At 38.5% G+C, this 19,360-nt stretch overlaps 1 protein-coding gene and 1 long non-coding RNA gene across 7 annotated transcripts in view; one reads left to right on the forward strand and one right to left on the reverse strand.

Moving 5' to 3' along the window:
• LOC140716902 (uncharacterized) overlaps positions 1-19,360 on the reverse strand; it is a 130,842-nt gene that overhangs the window by 75,496 nt on the left and 35,986 nt on the right. The window lies entirely within an intron of this gene.
• The window catches only part of ube4a (ubiquitination factor E4A (UFD2 homolog, yeast)), a 72,500-nt gene that overhangs the window by 34,060 nt on the left and 19,080 nt on the right, over positions 1-19,360 (forward strand). For all 6 annotated transcript variants that reach the window (XM_073029970.1, XM_073029967.1, XM_073029972.1 and 3 more), the window contains 6 exons: positions 1,809-2,142; positions 3,479-3,605; positions 4,813-5,120; positions 7,637-7,769; positions 11,116-11,303; positions 18,889-18,989. In XM_073029970.1, coding sequence (XP_072886071.1) covers positions 1,809-2,142; positions 3,479-3,605; positions 4,813-5,120; positions 7,637-7,769; positions 11,116-11,303; positions 18,889-18,989 — 1,191 coding nt within the window. The remainder of the gene's footprint in view (positions 1-1,808; positions 2,143-3,478; positions 3,606-4,812; positions 5,121-7,636; positions 7,770-11,115; positions 11,304-18,888; positions 18,990-19,360) is intronic.

The following is a 19,360-nucleotide window of genomic DNA, read 5'->3' on the forward strand; positions in this document are numbered from 1 at the left end:
AACATTAGTTTTGTTTCAGCACACAAGAGGCTCAAGAATTGCCAATGTCTTTTCAGAGGTCATCCATTAGTAGAGAGCCTATGGCTTCTCTTGCCTCCCATAATTTCATCATCCAACCCACAACGTCCCTAACCACAATCTGGCAGAAACTTCTGCACAACAAATAGGTGCCAGAATCCAAAGAGAATTTCCCCTTATTAAACTCAATCCTGAGACTCTGGTCGTTTGTAATGGACTTGCTACTGACAAAATTAAACTAGTGTGTAGGTAACTGGCAAAAAGATCAGGATTGAGCATTGTGTTCTTCCCTTTTGTAATTGTGTTGCATTCTGATTAATGGTCATCAGTTGAGTCATTGGTCTCATGTCTGTTTCTTTAATTTGATTAAGTTTGTGTATTATTCATGTATGTGATGTGCACAGTATTATATCCAGCAGCCTGTTCCATACATTGTTGCAAATCAACATATCTCAATCAGTGGCATGTCATTTATGCCATACAAGTGTCAGGTAATGGCTATTAATGAGACAGATCTTAATTACATTGTTTGTATGCATAGGTTAGATTAGGTATATATTGTGATATACAATTTTCCACCACCTTGGGCTTAAGAAACTGAGTACCCAGTATAAAAACAGCCTGGTTATTCATCATTCCATTCCCTATATAAACACTGCTTCTATTAAGATAAACCATTTCTGTAGCAGTTTAGCAATGTGATAGATATTCCACAACCCAGTGGTACTTATTTTACGTCAGACTCATGACACCTTCCATTACAAAAGGTGCATACTCCATTTTCATAGATGTTCAGTAAATATATGAATGTCATTTTTGTGAATTATTTCCTATTGTATGGTTCTCTGTAAATTTTCTTGAATTATCCAAGTTTTCCACTTGTTTGGCTAAGTAAAAATGTTTCTTAAGTTATTGCAGGCAGATTGCAATGTGTTCTTTCAACTTCTCAAAATGCTGGTGGAACACAGCAGGCCAGGCAACATCTATAGGAAGAAGTATAGACCCTTCGTCAGTAGGACCCGAAACGTCGACTGTACTTCTCCCTATAGATACTGCCTGGCCTGCTGCGTTTTTCCAGCATCTGCATATTTCCTTGTGTTTGCGTCTTTCAGCTTCTGTTTGATCATTGGTGTTTTCCCATCATGACACCCCCTCCCCTCCCACACATAAAATTCTACAAAAGCAAGTATGTTTCAAGTTCAAACTTTTTTGGATATAGTTTAACGTGCAGATTTCTGTGGGTTGCAGTTCCCTTCTACACAAAAGCATCTGAACTGGTCTGAAATTATTAAGGGTTAAGCATAGCCATGACCAAGTGCACAGATGGATATTGTGCAAAATTTAAATAGTTTTTGGCCAACGTTGTTACAGTGTTGCCTGTAGACATTTACTATGGGGTATTCTAAATAGTCTGAAAATCAAAAGATGTAACAAAAACTAAACACTGGGAAAAACATCAAGTTGGACAGTATTTGAGAAAAGAAATGATCAACATTTCAGGTCTGAGACCCTTGGGATATGTTCTGTGATATTACTCTGTAAATATAGATTCTTTATTGAGTTATTCCATTAAACATGGTGTTGATAGTGGCTAAGCATGTATTTGTTTAGATCACGAGTCTAATAGTTCTAAAACTTGGTCTTTAATTTTCATTTTGATTCCCATTGTCATTTAGTGTGCAAACAGATTTACAGTGAATTCTTATTAGATTTGTGGCTTGTTGCTTTGCCTCATTTTGAGTACTAGTTTTCCTGCAGCTTACATCAGATGTTGTACTTTTTTTTTACAGTTCATGGTTCAACTTCATGACAAAATTCATCAGATTCTGCGGAACCTCATCCAGCTTTCCCCGGATACAAAACATGGCATCCTCTCCTGGCTTGGAAACTGTTTCCATGCCAACTCTGGGCGGACAAAAATCTGGGCCAACCAGATGCCAGATCTCTTCTTCCAACTGTATGCGTCGGATGCCTTCTTCCTGAACCTTGGTGCTGCTTTGCTGAAACTCTGCCAACCTTTCTGCAAACCAAAGTCGCCAAAGCTTCTAACATTTAACCCTACTTATTGTTCCTTGAAAGAACTGAATGAAGAAGAACAGAAAAGTAGAAATGTGCATATGAAAGGTATGAGCTGAAATGGGAATGGGTGGCTTTTTTACTACTGTCTAATTGTACTTTTGATTGGGGTTAAGATTAATGTATGCCATCTTCCACAAGCTCTTTGTGCAAATTGTTTTTGCTGTATTCATTAGAATTTTTGTCCTTGGTTTTAGGAACAGCTTCTTCCCCACTGTCATCAGATTTCTTTGTTCTCTTATAAATGTCTCGCCCTCCCTCTCCCCCTCCCCATTTTTAATTGTATATTGCAATGTACTGCTGCTACAAAACAATATATTTCACAACATATGCCAGTGATATTAAAAATCTGATTCTGGGTATATAAAAACAAAAGCCCACCTGATATTGCAGCAGACATACTGAAGGAAATATGGGAATTTCAAAGCACTGCATCAACAACAATGGCCTGATGGCAGTGATTACTGTAAGTAGACGTAATTGGGGAGGGAAGAGGAGTTGGTGGGTTGAGGTGACAATTAGGGTGAAGAAGAGGTTGACTATAGTAAGAACAAGTGACTGATCAAAGCAGCAGTTAGGGAGAGAGGGTGTTGGATATACTGGCTTCCTGTTCAGGTAAGTATCCTTCACTGTTCTTGATAATCTAGTCAAGCTAAAGGAGCTAAGCGTGTTATTTGCATGTGAAAAGTGGCTGACAAATGTTTCGAACACGGGCACCAGAAATCACTTCTGATGTGTTAACTATGTAGTGGGTGTTACACTTCTAGTTCTGTTGACAAATACAGATTTTTCTTCATAGTAAACAGTGAAGCCAGCATTCCCTCTAATGTTTTTTACAGTTGTGCCGGCCAACCATTGCTCTGAGCAGGATATGTTTTACACTGCCTGAAAAATGCGCAGCACTTTAAGTGTTTATTTTGTAATATGCATACAAGAATATTTAGAGTGAAAATTGAGAAATCACATACTTTTTATTGACACTGACAATGTAAATATGTTGAAGCTCTAAAAAGTTCCAAAGTAATGCATGGATTATATTCATTAACACAATTCCAGATGATTTCACAATTATATTAGCATAATTTCAAAATTATTATAACATTATATAAAAGAAAATTCCAGCTGCATGGCAACAAAGGCTATGTGCCTGGGAGCATTTCAGTTACTATGTGACCGAGCACCCATGCAGCTTAAGGAAACAATGATTGGAACCATTTTAATACCTGTAAAACGGGTACAAGCTCACTGAATTTTGTGTCTATAATACACGGTGTGTAAATTATTAAGCCTTAATTCAGAAAATCTCTCTCCAATGAATCACATTGAGCAAAATTTTAAAGCAGGAAAAACTGCTTTCTGAGATCTTTTTATTTCTTTGCATTAGGCTTGGATAAGGAGACCTGCTTGATTCCAATGCCACAGGGACTCGAACCACCATTTGCTGAAACGTACAACTTGGTCACAGAGAATTTAATTTTGACTCAGTTTGCTTTGCGCTTGGGTTTTCACAGGTACTGAGAAAATGCATAAATAGTTCAAATGTAAGAAATTGTGTAAGCCTGAAAGCTGGGTTATATCATCAGAATTTAGTTTTCCTGTTCTTTCCATAGATAGGGAGGTTTAACTCCTCTAAAATGAAATGAAATCTTATTTTTGGGGTGACTCGGCTACTAGCTTGGATGTTAATTATCAACTGTGAGTGAACAATGGAGTGGCTACAAAGCCTCATCGTTTTGATATTTTAAATGAGGATGTGTGAATTCATGCAGTCAGTAAGAACAGTAAAGGTATTGAATATTTATGAATATGGTAGTTTTCGAGCTGTAGAATGCTGCTCACCATCACATGTTAGAAATCATAGAATATATTTTGGTGAATCTGGATATTAAAAATAATAAAACAAAATCACTTGGCAAATCAAGCAACATGCGTAGAAAGTGAAACAAGATTTAATGTTTCTGGTCGAAGAGCCTCTGTCAGAACTTTATCCTATCCATCCTACCCTTGTCCTCTTTGTAATTAAAAAGTTAATTTACTTTCTCTTTCTCCCCTCTGATGAAGGGTCTTTGACCTAAAACATTAACACTCTTCCTCCAGATGTGGCTGATATGCTGAATGTTACCAGCATCATCTGTATTTATTTAAGGTAAAGGTAGCATTGTGGTCGAATGTTCTGTGTTGAAACTCAAATGAAGTAAGTTGTGTCCTGGAAATTCATTGATTATCTGCTAATAGATAAGTATTTGGGTATAGGAGATAAATGGAAAGGATTGTTTTTAAAGGGTGATTTTCAGCATATGATCCCTCATTGACTAAGTAGCTGATGATGGTCAAATTGAAAGTGGAGAGAACTTTTTTCAGTCATTTTTGTGATATATTACTTATTATTTCTACAATCTCCAGTGTTCAGAGTTATATAAATTCTCTTTAAAATTGGAATTGACTTAATTGATGTCTTAACTAACTTACAAATTCGTAACTTTGAAAAGCCAATGTGAGCATTAAGAATGCAGTTACTGTTATACTACTGTGACTTACTTTTTCTTTAGAATTGCATGTTTAAGTTCAGGCATTGGAAGACAGCCTGATCTGAAGACAGAATTTCTCACTTTCTATCATAGGATTTTTCTGGAATGCAATGCCTCTGTGGGATCTCCCCAAGAATGCATTTTCGCACAATAAACTCTCAGTGCTGCAACTGTATTTTCTATTTTTCAGATTACATGACCAAATGATAAAGATGAACCAGAGCCTGCACCGGCTGCAGGTTGCCTGGAGGGAAGCACAGCAAACTTCCAATCCAGCTGCAGACAACCTGCGTGAGCAATTTGAACGGCTGATGACTATATACTTATCAACTAAAGCAGCAGCCACAGAGCCACAAATGCTCCAGAACTGTATGAACCTGCAGATCTCCAGCTCAACAATATTGGTCCAGTTTTCGCTAGGCAATCAAGGAACAGAATACATGGAGGTGAAATTCCCTCTTCTGGAAGTGGAATACTGCATGCTTTCTCATGTTCCAGGTATATAGCATGTCCTAACAATGATTTAAGCACATTGATATGATCCTGTGGCTGCTGAATCAATGATATTTTTAAGCTGATATTAATGCACAGTGGCCTCTTTATTAGGTACCTCCTGCACCTAATAAAGTGGCTGCTGAGTGTATATTCATGATCTTCTGCTGCTGTAGCCCATCCACTTCAAGGCTCAAGGTGCTGTGCATTCAGGGATGCTCTTCTGCACACCACTGTTGTAACATGTGTCACCTTCCTGTCAGCTTGAACCAGTCTGGCCATTCTCTGACCTATCTCATTGACAAGGCTTTTTCACCTACTTAAGTGCCACCTACTGGATGTTTTTGTTTTTCGCACTATTTTCTGTATAAGAGACTGTTGTATGTGACAATCCCAGGAGATCAATTTCTGAGATACTCAAACCACCCCATCTGACACCAACAATCATTCCACAGTCAAAGTCACTTAGATCAGATTTCTTCCCTATCCTGATGTTTGTTCTGAGCAACAACTGAATCTCTTGACTATGTCTGCATCCTTTTATGCGTTGAGTTGCTGTCACATGATTGGCTTATTAGATATTTGCATTAATGAGCTGGTGTACAGATTTACTTAATAATATGGCCACTGAGTGCAGATCTTTAATAGATAAATGTAATCAAGGATAGGAAGCCATATTAGGTGAATAAAACTGAAATAAAAAACAGGCCATGATCTTGCTGAAACAGTATTTTAGAGCTAAAAGTTTATCTATGCAGATGGTGTGTCTTTGTCTTTGGACACTACAAAGTAGTGGTTGCCAGTGTAATTTCATTGATAATTGTTCATTTTATTATTAAAATGAGTGTGCATTATTAAATTGAGATTCAGTTGTTGCTCCCTTGTGCTAGCCAAATGATATTGGAGCTGTATAATCCTCTTGAAAAAGTGGGTGTGCTATTTAATTTTTTTGCTTACCATCTTTATGACTTTGTGTTTTCTTTCCTTATTCTCAATTACAATTAGCATACATCCCATGCCTTTTTGCTGCTTTAACTCTACACACGTGAGCATGGCAAAGGGTGAATTATTTTTTGTTTATAATGAAGGATTAGTCTATCTTTTAATGTAATATTGTTCACTAGGCTTATAAGTGCATCTCACTCCCATTATCTTGCTTCTTTATGGTAAATTAATATCCTGAGCTCATCTTTCTTCACCTAGGTTTCACAGACCCACCAACAACCCCAGATTCTTGGTTACTTTTACCTCCAAGATTTTAATTATGCAGTCTGCTGAGATATTTGGTTCATATCTAGTGTTATTTAGCCCTATTTAGGTGTGGCTTAATTATAGTAGAGCCAGTGTGTACTGAAAAAGCAAATGCCTACTTTCAAAGATTCAAAATACATTTATTGTCAAAGTATGTTTGCAGATATGCAACCCTGAGATTTGCTTTCCCCACAAACAGCCATAAAACAAAGAAAAGCCATGGAACCCGTTTAAAGAAAAACATCAAACCCTGCCCCCCCGCGCAAAAAAATCGCGCAAATGGCAACAAAAAAACAAGCGAAGAACACAGAATTTAAAACAAAACATTGATAGAGTCCAGGCATATTCAGCTCAGTGTTATCTGCAAAGTGCTCCGATTCAATATTGCCCAAAATAGCAATTTAAAAAAAGGGAGCGACCAGAAACCCATCGTAATGTGAACTACAGAGTCTAATTCACAAAATGCATCGACTAAACCTTGCCCGAGACTCAGAACTCCAGCAGTCTCCTCAGACAGCATCGAGGGATATAGAGAGCTTTTGAAAGTCACGCAGACACCTTCCTCCAGCAGCAGTGAGCTAGAGGCTGGTAGATGGCGCTGAAAACCCCCTTGTCTTCTGCACTCGTCTCGATGATTTCAATCTTCTTTGGTGCTTTAATCAGTGAGATCAACAACAAATGGAGTAGATCATGGGCTCATGAACCTTCTCGAGGCCTCACGGAGCACCCTCGGAGACAGCAAAGTGCCAGATTGCTCAATCGGCCTGAAAAAAACCCACCAAAATGTAGATCACAGGCTCCACCAATAACAGAATCACATTTGAAAGAAAACGAAGACGTGAAAGAAGTAGTTTCGTGACTGTGGAGGATGTCGCCCTTGGTTGTGTTGCTTGCTGGTGCCATCCAGACCATAGGATCATTTTCCAGAATGCCACCTAACTAAATAATGGAGTTTGATGAGTGGAAGTGGTGGGTGGTTTGTTACAGTGTATTTTTTTGTTCAGTTGCTGTGATCCAAAGTTTTACTTTTAAGTATGTAAGCAGAATTTATAATCATTGCAATTACCAGGCCTGTCTTATCTTTTTGGGCAGAGTGGCATTAGAAGTGTCGATGCAATGGTTATATTAGAATTTTGGAATAGTAGGATCTAATTACCTGTAAACCCTTTTCATATCAACATAATTTGCTGAGGAAGATTGTAAAGTACTTTCTAGTTAATAAAGTACACTGATTATTTTGATATAGTCACTATTGTATTTCTTTGTCACAGAATTCTTTGCTGAAAATCTGGGAGATTTTTTCATCTTCTTACGAAGATTTGCAGATGACATTCTGGAAACTACAGGCGATTCCCTGGAACAGCCTCTAAACTTTGTCACTGTATTCATGGGTAACGTAGAGAGGTAAAGGCCAGGAACTTTTTCAATTTGCTAGTGGGCCTTGCACCATCAGCAATGTGTAAGCCTTAACTCCCAATGCAAAATCTGCTATATTTATTATATGCTAATACTGCACTCTTCCATTACACAACAAGTTCCAGTAGCAAGCACCTTCAGAGAAGTTACAGCATGGATGGATGATCAATTGTGTTCCTCCTCCGTCGCAAGAAGATACCTAGTGACCCAGTTCCAGAGGAACAGCCCTTTCTTGATTGTTGCATTGCTATTACATTTCCTAATCAATTGTACAAATGAGATTTAATTTTGAACTAATATTCCTAAATATGCTAAGAATTAAATTCAGACTGCCCAAATTCATCTTTCTTCAATGTAATGCATTACATTGATCTGGGCAGTGTTTAGACTTTGCTGTTTACTGAGGGACTTGATGTCCAACTTGCCTCTTGCTCCACCTGAACACTTATTTACCAAAGTAACATTTTCTGCACGTTCAAAGTTCAAAATAAATTTTATTATCAAGGTACACATATGTTATCATTTACAATCCTGCGATTCATTTTCTTGTAGGCATGTTCAACAAATATATAGAACAATAACTATAACAGGATCAATGAAAGATCAACCAGAGTCCAGAAGATGACAAACTCTGCAAATGCAAATATAAATGAATAGCAATAAATAACGAGAACATGAGATAACAAGATAAAGAGTCCTTAAACGCTGGAGGAACTCAGCAGGCCAGGCAGCATCTATGGAAAAGAGTAAACAGTCAATGTTTCGGGCTAAGGCCCTTCATCAGGACTGGAGGAAAAAATGATGTGAATTCAGAGCAAGAAGATGGGTGAGGGGAGGAAGAGATACAAGGTGATAGGTGAAACTGGGAGAGGGGAAGGGGTGGAGTAAGGAGCTGGGAAGTTGATTGATGTAAGAGATAAAGGGCTGGAGAAGGGGGAATCTGAAAGGAGAGGTTAGAAAACCATAGAAGGGATGGGGGAAGAGCACCAGAGGGAGGTGATGGGCAGGTAAGGTTGCTTGGTGGTGGGATTCCGTTGGAGATGTCAGAAGTTATGGAGAATTGTACTGGACACGGAGGCTAGTGGGATTGTAGGTGAGGGCAAGAGTAGCCCCATTCCCAGTGGAGTGGAGGGAGGATAGGACGAGGGCAGACATGCGCAAAATGGAAGAAATGCAGGTGAGGGCAATGTTGATGTTGGAGGAAGGAAAGCCCCTTTTTATCCAGGATCTCTGTATTTAGTAGCACTCAACTTCCCATTAATCCTGACCAGATTTCCAGTTTCTGTTGCTGAAAAGGATCTCCACAGCATGATGCTACCTCCACCATGCTTTACAGTCATAATGATGTTACCTGGCCAATGTGCAGTATTTGATTTATGCCACATGTACCACTTAATGTTGAGGCTAAAAATGTCCACTTTAGTCTCATCTGATACTATTGGACCTTACAGAGAGAGGGGTATTTACAATATTCTTATTCATTGTAAACAGGTGATCCTCCAATTTTCTACATCAACAAATTGGATGAGTTGGTAGGGTGAGGACAGTTAGCGTAGTAGTTACAAAGGAGATGAATACTTGTTCAGCCTAATTTTGTTTCTTAATTTTTAGTAAACTGTTGACAGATTTTGGAATTTTCCTTTTGATTTGACATGATGCACAATGTTTTGTAGATTTTCTCAAAAATCCTACTTCAATATATTATAAATTTAGAAAACAAGACAGTAAAATGCGAAAATAGTTATTGAGGACTCAATACTTTTTCAAGGCACTGTAGGTATGATAATCTGAATGGTTATGTCCACAGTATCCATTGATTACACTCCAAAATGAGGCATGCAGAATTGTTTCCCTCCACTAGAAGAAGCTGTAGATTTAATCTTTTTTTGAGGCATGTCAGTAAGGTTCATCTCTTAACTGCAGCAGTTCAGTGATGGACTTTATCTTGAAATTCCAACCTTGCCTGCAACTTAGCATGCACAGTGAAGATTTTCTCTTTCCCAAAACTTTAGATGGGCTTAATAACAGCAGTATGAGAGAAGGCACATTGAGCACTATCATTTAAATTGGGTATTTGTACTTTTTTTTAAAAATTCTAGTTTTTTTAAAAAAAAAAGTAGGCAAACTTTTGTGCTTTATTTTGTTGCTGACCATTATAAGAAGTCCAATGTTTATTTCTCCTCAGCTGTGAAACTGGCAGATGAGGAGGCTATTGCATTGTTTTTATTCCAAAATATTTGGGTTAAAATTAGAAACTTCTCTCATATTGTCATTGTGACTCTGAGCATGTTGCAGTAGAGCAGTAAGTTTCAATATTTTTTTGCAGTGGCATAAAAAGAGAAATATAACAGATACTTGCCATCCCAACTTCTCCAAACAGCCTGGAGGCCTTTCATTGAAGGTTATCAGCTAGAACCAGCATTGCTGCTCTCCCCAGAGAGCAAAAACCATCAGCAAAACATAACAGGTTTTCCAGTTGGAGTCCTGTGGATGCACACAAAAGCTTCCTGCATACGTAAAATGTTTCATAACAAATGGAAAATATTCTCCTAAATTCTGGGAACTACCTGACAGATTTTGGTGTAAAAAAAAAAAATGCCCCTTCACAAATAATGGCAGCAGATATTTGCAGCTTTAATGAGATATCCCAAAGGAATGGATACAAATGTTTGATATAGATTTGTGTCATAGGAACACTTAGGTTAAGCGGCACACAAGGAAACATGTGCAGTGTCGTTTGGAGTACTGACTTTCACAATAATTATTTCATCTGCAATATTGATCAGTCTCATCATTGGATTTCAATTAAGTTTGCGTTTGGTCATTTGACATCTTTGTTTTGTCGCACTAGAAAAGCATTCAATCATCAGCGCTCCTCAGAATTACTGGCTTTAGAAGCAGATAATGGTAATAGCAGTTTGAAGTGATGAATTAAGAATATCACTCAAACACATTGGCTGGTACAAGATATTTTGTTTTATGTTGAAGACAGTAGACATTATTTAACTGTGGCATAATTTGACTTGCCCCTGATTTATATTACTTGTTATTGTACCATGCTGATTGTATCAGCATGGTCACCTCTTTGTATTTAAATCATGCAAATGGTGAAGATTCCAAGTTGAATTTTATCAGCACTGATTAAGACAATCTCCTGTCAGTAAAGGATGTTTGGTTCAAAAATGAGGGAAACTGCTTCTGAAAATGAATTGTGCTTCAGTGTTGCATATCTTCATTTGTATCATTTTACTTACCAAATTCCTAACATCTGAATCACATTAACAAATGCATGCTGACTGACTGGCTTGTTTCTCTGTATCCCTTGAATTCACAGGATGAAGAACCCTCACTTGCGAGCAAAGCTGGCTGAGGTGCTTGAGGCTGTGATGCCTCACATGGAGCAGGTGCAGAACCCAATGATTAGCAGCATGTTCAACCGAGAACGGGTCTTCTCCTCCTTTCGGCAAGCATATTATCTCGCTGAAGCTCTTATTAAAGTGTTTGTGGACATTGAATTCACAGGTACGTTTGAGATATAATGATGCAATTGTGTATAACTATAACAACCAGACTTTTAAATGTACTTCATTGGCTACAAAGTACTTGGAGATGTTCTAGGATTTAAGAGACTACAGGTCTTTTGCTGTTTTCTGCATTAATTACTCAAAAAATGGGTTTGATCTTCATCTAAGTCACAGTAATAGACAAACACAATCTGCCTAAAGTAATAACACACAAACAATTGCACAGTCGGCCCTCCTTATCCGTGAGTTCCGCATGTGCGAATTTAACCAACCGCGAATTGAGAAAACCCGGAAGTGCTCTTCCAGCACTTGTTGTTCGATCCTTCGATGGAACAAAGCCACCATGTCACCCAAGGGATAACAACATGCCTACAACCACTGCAAGATTTGCTTGATGATGCAAAGAAAAAGAAGAGACAGCTTCCTATAACAATGTTTCTAACTGAAGCATCTGCACTTCTGAAGTCTGGACGTTCAACGCTTGAAGATCCTCAGCCCTCAACCTCCACAGCTCCTGACTTTAGTATTATTGAGCCTCCTCCAAAGTGTCCTTATTCCCTAAACAAGACACTGTAACAACTACTGTACAGGTATTACAAGTTTTACTCGTTGTTTGATCATTGTTCACCTCGTGTCTCGTTCGTTCGCTGCTTGTGTTGTGAGTGAGAGGAACATGTACAGTTTTCTTGTCAATATTCCCTAAACAAGACAGTACAACAACTATTTACATAGCATTTACATTTTATTAGGTATTATAGGTAATCTAGTGATGATTTAAAGTATACGGGAGGGTGTGCATAGATTATGTGCAAATACTATGCCATTTTATATAAGGGACTTGAGCATTCGCGTTTTTTTGGTATCTGCAGAGAACCTTTTGTCTCATCTGTCCACAGAACCTTGTCCTAGGAGCATAGTGGAACATCCAGATGGTGTTTTGCAGACTTGAGACATGCACCAATATTTTTTTTTTGGAAAGCAGCGGTGTACTTAGCTAGTTCTGGAGATTTCTGTAGGTCTTTTGCTGTTCCCCTTGGGTTCTTTTTCACCTCCTTCAGCATTTCACATTGTGCTCTTGGTGTGATCTTTGCAGGATGCCCACTCCTAGGGAGGGTAGCAACAGTTTCCTCCAATTTCTCTTACTGTGGACTGATGAACACTCAGGTCTTTAGAAGAATTATGGAGACGCATGAAGCTGGAAAAGGCTATAAAAGTATTTCTAAGGTCCTCTGAAAGCTGTTTTGATCGAGGCATGGTGCACATAAACAAATCTTTCTTGAGAAGAGCGGGCTCTGTCAGTAACTTGACTTTGTGTGCCTTTTTTTTTAAAAAAGGGCAGGACTCCTCTACAACCCACACCTCTAATCTCATCTCATTGATTTGAACACCTGACTGTAAATAGTTTTTGTGGAATGCATTACCCCAGAGGTTCACATACTTCTTTTTAAACCTAGACTGTGATTGTTTAAATGGTGTTCTCAGTATTGATGAGTAGTACAAATGTTTGTATGTTATTAGTTGAGGCAAATTGTTTTTGTCATTATTGTGACTTGGATGAAGATCAGATCACATTTTACGAGTAATTAATGCAGAAAACCAGGTAATTGCAAAGAGTTCACAAGCTTTTTCTTGCAACTGCATATCATCACATCCTACTTTCCAGGCAAGTCACCAGGGTTTAAAAAATAAAAAGTACCCACGTTTTTTGGCGTGATTGCTAACCAGCATGAATTCTATTTTTGATGTACAGTGATTTTAACATGCACCATTTTTAATGCATATAAATGGGAAGGAACAGGTCAGGAAGAGAGCCTGATGGAGCCATGAGTTGGGGGGGTGGGGGTGGGGGAGACATTGCACAAGTGACTGCTCTCTGCATCAAAGGCTTTAACATTGCAACAATAGTCATTTCAAGTTTTGCCTTATGAATCCTCATGTCTGTCCTAAGCACATCTTGACACAAAGACAAAAAGGCACCTTGACTTGATGACTTCTAAATCCTCTCTCTTCCTTCCCAACAAAATTGTTTTGAATGCCCTTTTAAAAAAATATATAGAGCAGACTGTTTTTAATTGTCCTCCACTGATGTTTCAATGCCTATGAACTTTTAGAGTTTTCCAGGGAAGGATTAGGTAATAGCAGCAGTGTGTGGTAATGTCCTTTACTATAGCCTGGGTGGAAGAAGTAACTAGAATAATCTATTCTGCTTTTAGCATGGTGATTTTATATTTGAACCATGCAAAATGGGAAGATCCCAGCCATTTTATTAGTGCTAATTAAGACAATCTCACAACACAACTTCTGAGGTGGGGTTGGGGGAGAACTTCGAGAAACTGCTGTGTGTGTGTGTATGTGTATATATATATTCTCCCTCTCCCTCTCTCCCTCCCCCTCCCTCATCACCCCATTCTCTCCCCCCCACCCCAAAATACCAGACGGTGATGCAACCGGTTGGAATGCTCTCCATGGTACATCTGCAGAAATTTGCAAATGGCTTTGGTGACATACCACATTTTCTCAAACTCCAAATGAAATGTAGCTGCTGTCATGCCTTACTTGTAATTGCATTGATATGTTGGGATAGATCCTCAGAGGTGTTGACACACAGGCACTTGAAATTGATCATCCTTCCCATTTCTGTTCCCTTGTCTTACCCTTTCTGGTCCACAATCAGTTCTTGGGTCTTACTGATGCTGAGTGCAAGGTTGTTGCTGTGACATCACTCAACCAGCTAATTTATCTTGCTTCAGTACACCTCCTCACCATCTGAAATTCTGCCAACAATAGTGCATCGTCAACAAATTTATAGATGCCATTTGAGCCATGGGTGTAGAAAGAGAAGAGCAGTGGGCTAAGCACACATCCTTGAGGTGTGCCAGTTTTGGTTACCATTGAGTGGAGATGTTATTTCTCATAGCACAGACTGTGGTCTTCTGCTGAGGAAGTCAAGGCTTTGGAACTTTCTGATCAGAACTGTACAAATGATTGTGTTAAATGCTGAGCCGTAGTCAATAAACAGCAGACTGATACAAGTATTAGTATTGTCCAGGTGATCCAAGGCCACATGAAGAGCCAGTGAGATTGCATCCGTTGTAGACCTATTGTGGTGATAGGCAAATTGAAGTGGGTCCAGGTCCTTACTGAGACAGGAGTTGATACTATTCATAACCAGCCTCCCAAAGCATTTCATCACCATAGATGTGAGTATTGCTGGACGATAGTCTTTAAGACAGCTCACCCTGCTCTTCTTGGGCACTGGTATGATTGTTGTCCTTTTGAAGCAGGTGGGCACTTCTGACTGTAGCAATGAGATTATTTAATGTCTTTGAACACGTCCGCCAGCTGGTTGGCACAGGTTTTCAGAGTCCTACTGAGTACCCCACTGGGGCCTGTCGCCTTGTGAGTGTTCACCCTCTTGAAAGACGTTCTGATATTGGCCTCCAAGACAGAGCTCACAGGGTCACCAGATGCTGCGGGGATCCTCATAGCTGTAGTTTTATTCTCCCTTTGAACACGTGGATAATACGCATTGAGCTCATCTGGGAATGCAACATCACTGCCATTCATGATGTTAGGTTTTGCTTTGTAGTAAATAATGGTCTACAGACTCTGCCAGAGTTGATGTGCATCCCATTCTGCCTCTAACCTCAACTGGAATTGTTCTTTTGCTCTTGAATGCCACAGATCTAGCCCTCAACAGACTGCGAATCTGGTTCATTCATGGGTTTTTATTTGGGTATGTACGATATGTTCTTGTAGGCTCACATTCATTCACACAAGTTTAAATGAAGTCAGTGACAGTTGTAGCATACTCATTCAGATTTGAAGATGAATCCCTGGATACAGTCCAGTCCACCGATTTAAAGCAGTCCTGTAAGCACTCCTGCCCCTCCTTTATCCATACCTTCTCAGTCCTCTCTACTGGTGCTGCGGTCTTCAGTCTCTACCTGTACTCAGGAAGTAGAAGTACAGCCCGGTGATCAGACTTCCCAAAGTGGGATAGCACGGTAAGCGCTCTTGATGGTAGTAGAACAGCGGTCCAGTGTGTTGGTTCCTCTGGTACCACAAGTGATTTGTTGGTAATAATTATTTAGGGACTTTTTCAAGCTGGCCTGGTTAAAATCCCACCAAAATGATGAGGAAGGCATCGGGGTTCACTGTTGCATGCCTATTGATTATGTTGCTCAGTTTGTCTAGAGGCTGTATGACACAGCCCTAAGGTGGAATGTACATCACTACCAAGATGATGGCTGAGAACTCCCATGACATATAAAATGGACGACACTTAATCACTGGACATTCCAGGTTGGGTGAGCAGGACTGGGACAGAACTGCCATGTTTGTGCACCATGAGGAGTTAATCATAAAGCTTAGTCTTCCTCCTCTGCCTTTGAAAGACTCGGCAGTAGTCCTGTCTTGGCAGTGAATCATGAAGCCAGCGAGCTGTTTCGCTGTGTCCGGAATGGTGGGGGGGGATATCCAATACTTGTGAAACCAAAAAAAATTAAGTCCTAATGTCCCTCTGGCACGGCAATCTTGCTCTGAGGTCTTCGATTTTATTTTCCAGAGACTACGTTTGCTAGCAGAATAAACGGTAGTGAAAATCGGAATCCTCTTCTCCTTAAATGAACTTTTAATCCAGTGCAGCATCCTCTCTTCTGCTGAATTAAAGGGGGACCACGCTTGCAACTGGAGACTGACGTCCGAAGTTCGACTTTTGAGTCTTGGATAATTTTTTTTAATGTATTGCTGTATTGTCCATGGCTGTAGCTGTGTATTTCAGCTGTAGTAGTCTAAATTTTCTAACCACATTTTTTTTGTTCCTCTAAAATCACCTATTTTCAATATATTGTGTGGATAAGTAGGTAATTTTAGGTTCAACTAATGAGTAGTGCTCAAAAATAAATGAATATTTCTATTGCAAAGCTTATGTTCAGTTTTTACTGGATTGTTGAATCATGAACCTATTCCTGATTTCACTTTAGTAGAATTAAACTATGTAAAGTATACATTGCTTTGAAGTTCTTGTCTTCCCTAGTTCACTTGTTGGGTGAAGAAGATGTCCAAGTGAATAGGATTGAGTATTTTTAAGATTTTTTAATGATAGGTCAATACAACAATTTCAAATGCCATATTTACAGCTGCTGTTACAAAGTGTACAATATGAATAAAACTTAGGAAAGTATGTCTTTAAGATAAAAGAAAGAAATATTTGAATCATTTAGAATGTAAGAATAGGGTAACTGAGGTTATTTCCACCTAGATGAGCTAAAATAACATGGCTATCCAGATTTATAATTACTGTTTGACTAATGTAGAATATGTAGCATTGATATAAATGATGAGTCAGGCTTGAACTTCACTCATAATGAATAGGACCTGAGAGTCCATTATATCATAAAACCTCGTTGCTAACCACTTTACAGTAAGAAAAAGTTAGGATTTGTTTCATTCTGTCAGTGATAAGATCCAAATGAGTCAAGGGTCTTTTTGCAGATGTTCTGTTCTTTATTCTCATCCTTTGCATTTGAATTCACTCTAGCCCTTTGTCACTGAATTTTAACTTTGTTCTTGGTGATGCTTACTATTGCCTGACTTGGATGGTCATTTAAAGGGAATGAATGTTTAAGGACTGGAATGCAAGGAATTAAATAGTGCATAAATTGTTCATGAATAATTTTGAAGTGAGCTATTTTAAATTACCTTGTCATAAAATCGTGCCTCAGTAAGAAATAAATGCTTTGTAGTGGTTAAGTCCCTAGATATAAATGGCCACTCTTCACATACACACAGCTCATCGAATCATACAGCACAGAAACGGGCCCCTTCAGCCCACTTTGTCCATGCCAACTGTGATGCTTATCTACACGAATAGATTTGCATATAATAGACCCATATTGCCATCTTTCCTATCTAAAGACCTGTTCAGTGTTTTAAACATTGTAATTCCGTCTGTCTCAACTCATTCCCGATAATGCCACCTTTTATGTGGGAAAAACCTGCCCCTCAGATCTCTTCTGAATTTCTCCCCTCTCCCATTAACTTATGCTCTGTAGTTCTAGACACCTCTGCCTTGAGAAGAACATTCTGACAAACTATATTATCTATTCCTCTCATAATTTAATTAACCTCAATAATACCACCCCTCAGCCTCCTACATTCCAGTGAGAATTAATCCAGTCTGTCTAATCTTTCCTTATATCTACAGTGTTCCATTTCATGCACAATTTCTAATGTGTTCTTCTCTAATATAACCAGATTCTTCGTAGTGTGGTGACTAGAACTGTTCATGAAACACCAAGCTGGTGAAAAGGCTTTTTATTCCTAACATGTTCAGTGGTTTCATATGCAAGCACATGCATTAATAGTTGCATGATAGCTGCCAAGAATGCAAGCTGTTTTCTAACCTTTAATGCTGAGGTTATTTGTGTCACTTTTACCACTGATTCACTTTGAGTTGAATTAACTCAAATGCTGAAGTTTACTTGCTTTGTATGGGTCAGTAGATAAACTTGCTGTGACTGTCACAAATATAGAAAGGAGAAGTCTTGTAAATTGTTCAGATGTAACTAAGCATGCCTAGTCATAGAATTCTGTAAGTTAAAAATCTTTGCTTCTATAAATGATTGCAATGGAGCTGCAGCACATTGAGGCACTCAGGACCTAGATTTACACTTGACTTTCACAATGCATTGAATTAGTGATTGGACACTTGCTGAAAAGGAGTTGTACGTTTCCATACAGGAGGGAAGAAAACCTCATACAGCTATGCTCAAGTTACCCAAGCAACGAGATTTGGCAAAAGCCTGGGGAAGCAATGTTCTGTTTGGCATCAGTTGGAGAAACCAAAGAAATGGGTGTAAATAATCTAACAGGATGATTACATTAGAAATATCAGTGGAAATAGCATTCACTTATTCAGGGCTAGATATTGAGGCACAAGGACATTTAAATCAGAGGCAGTGCCATTACTGCACATTCTTGGTCTAATGTTTGTTGTAATGTTGGTTTGTCAGTTTTGAAAGGAGACTGCTGTCACGTAGAAATTAAATTGGCTACCCAGCCTGACTCCTATGGACCTGACCCAAGCACAAGACTGGTATTAAAGTAATGCTGTTGTCAGATTGCCCATGATCAGGTTATTTTGAAATTTTGTACCCAAGAAAATCTTTGGTGAAAAGTACAAACAAGGGACAAATTCAAAACATAATTTCAAGCTTCATTTATAACAATGGGAGAGAGGAGCATGACATCTGCCTAAAATGGCAAAATGTCAGTTTTTTATTAAGTGTAACATAAGTTTTGAAAATTCCAAAGTCATTTAAGAAAGTGCGGATACTGAGATGGGAAGGATGAGGGTTTAAATAACTGGACAGAGCAATGCTAAGAGTTATCTCATCCATCTCTTGGACAGTTTTATGAATTAGCTGGAATCTGAACATCAGATTCAGCATTGTATTATAAATGACAAATGTATACAAATGTAAAAAGTTGGACTCGTATCCTAAAGAGCTTACAACTAATAGGCAATTGCTATACATGAATATAGCTTTCGTGTGACAACTGACATTTTCTATCTTTAGGAGATCCACACCAGTTTGAACAGAAGTTTAACTATAGACGACCTATGTACCCTATCCTAAAATACATGTGGGGATATGATAACTACAGACAAAGCATCAAGGTCTGTATTATTTTTATTTATTAAATGTATTATCCTTGTATGCCGTACACTTTGTATAACAAATATACTTTTTGTAGTTGGTCCATGGGAAGTGTTTCAAATGCGCTACATTTGAAGCTCTATACTGCATTAACTATTTTTAATATTAAGGTAGTAACATAATAAACAGAACATACAAGTAAAGTTGTCAGACAAGCATGTGTTTTTTTAAAAAAAAATTTCTAATTGACTTTCTCTTGCACATGTTGGAGTAGATTCTTGTTGAACTGAAATGAGTTTACATGGCAATAGTGAACATTTAGGAAAAGCTTTTACTGTGATTTTATGCAACTGATGTAACTAAGCCTGCTTGTCTCTATATAATTACTTTA

Source organism: Hemitrygon akajei, chromosome 26 (assembly GCF_048418815.1).
Source record: "Hemitrygon akajei chromosome 26, sHemAka1.3, whole genome shotgun sequence".
Classification (NCBI taxonomy): Eukaryota; Metazoa; Chordata; class Chondrichthyes; order Myliobatiformes; family Dasyatidae; genus Hemitrygon; species Hemitrygon akajei.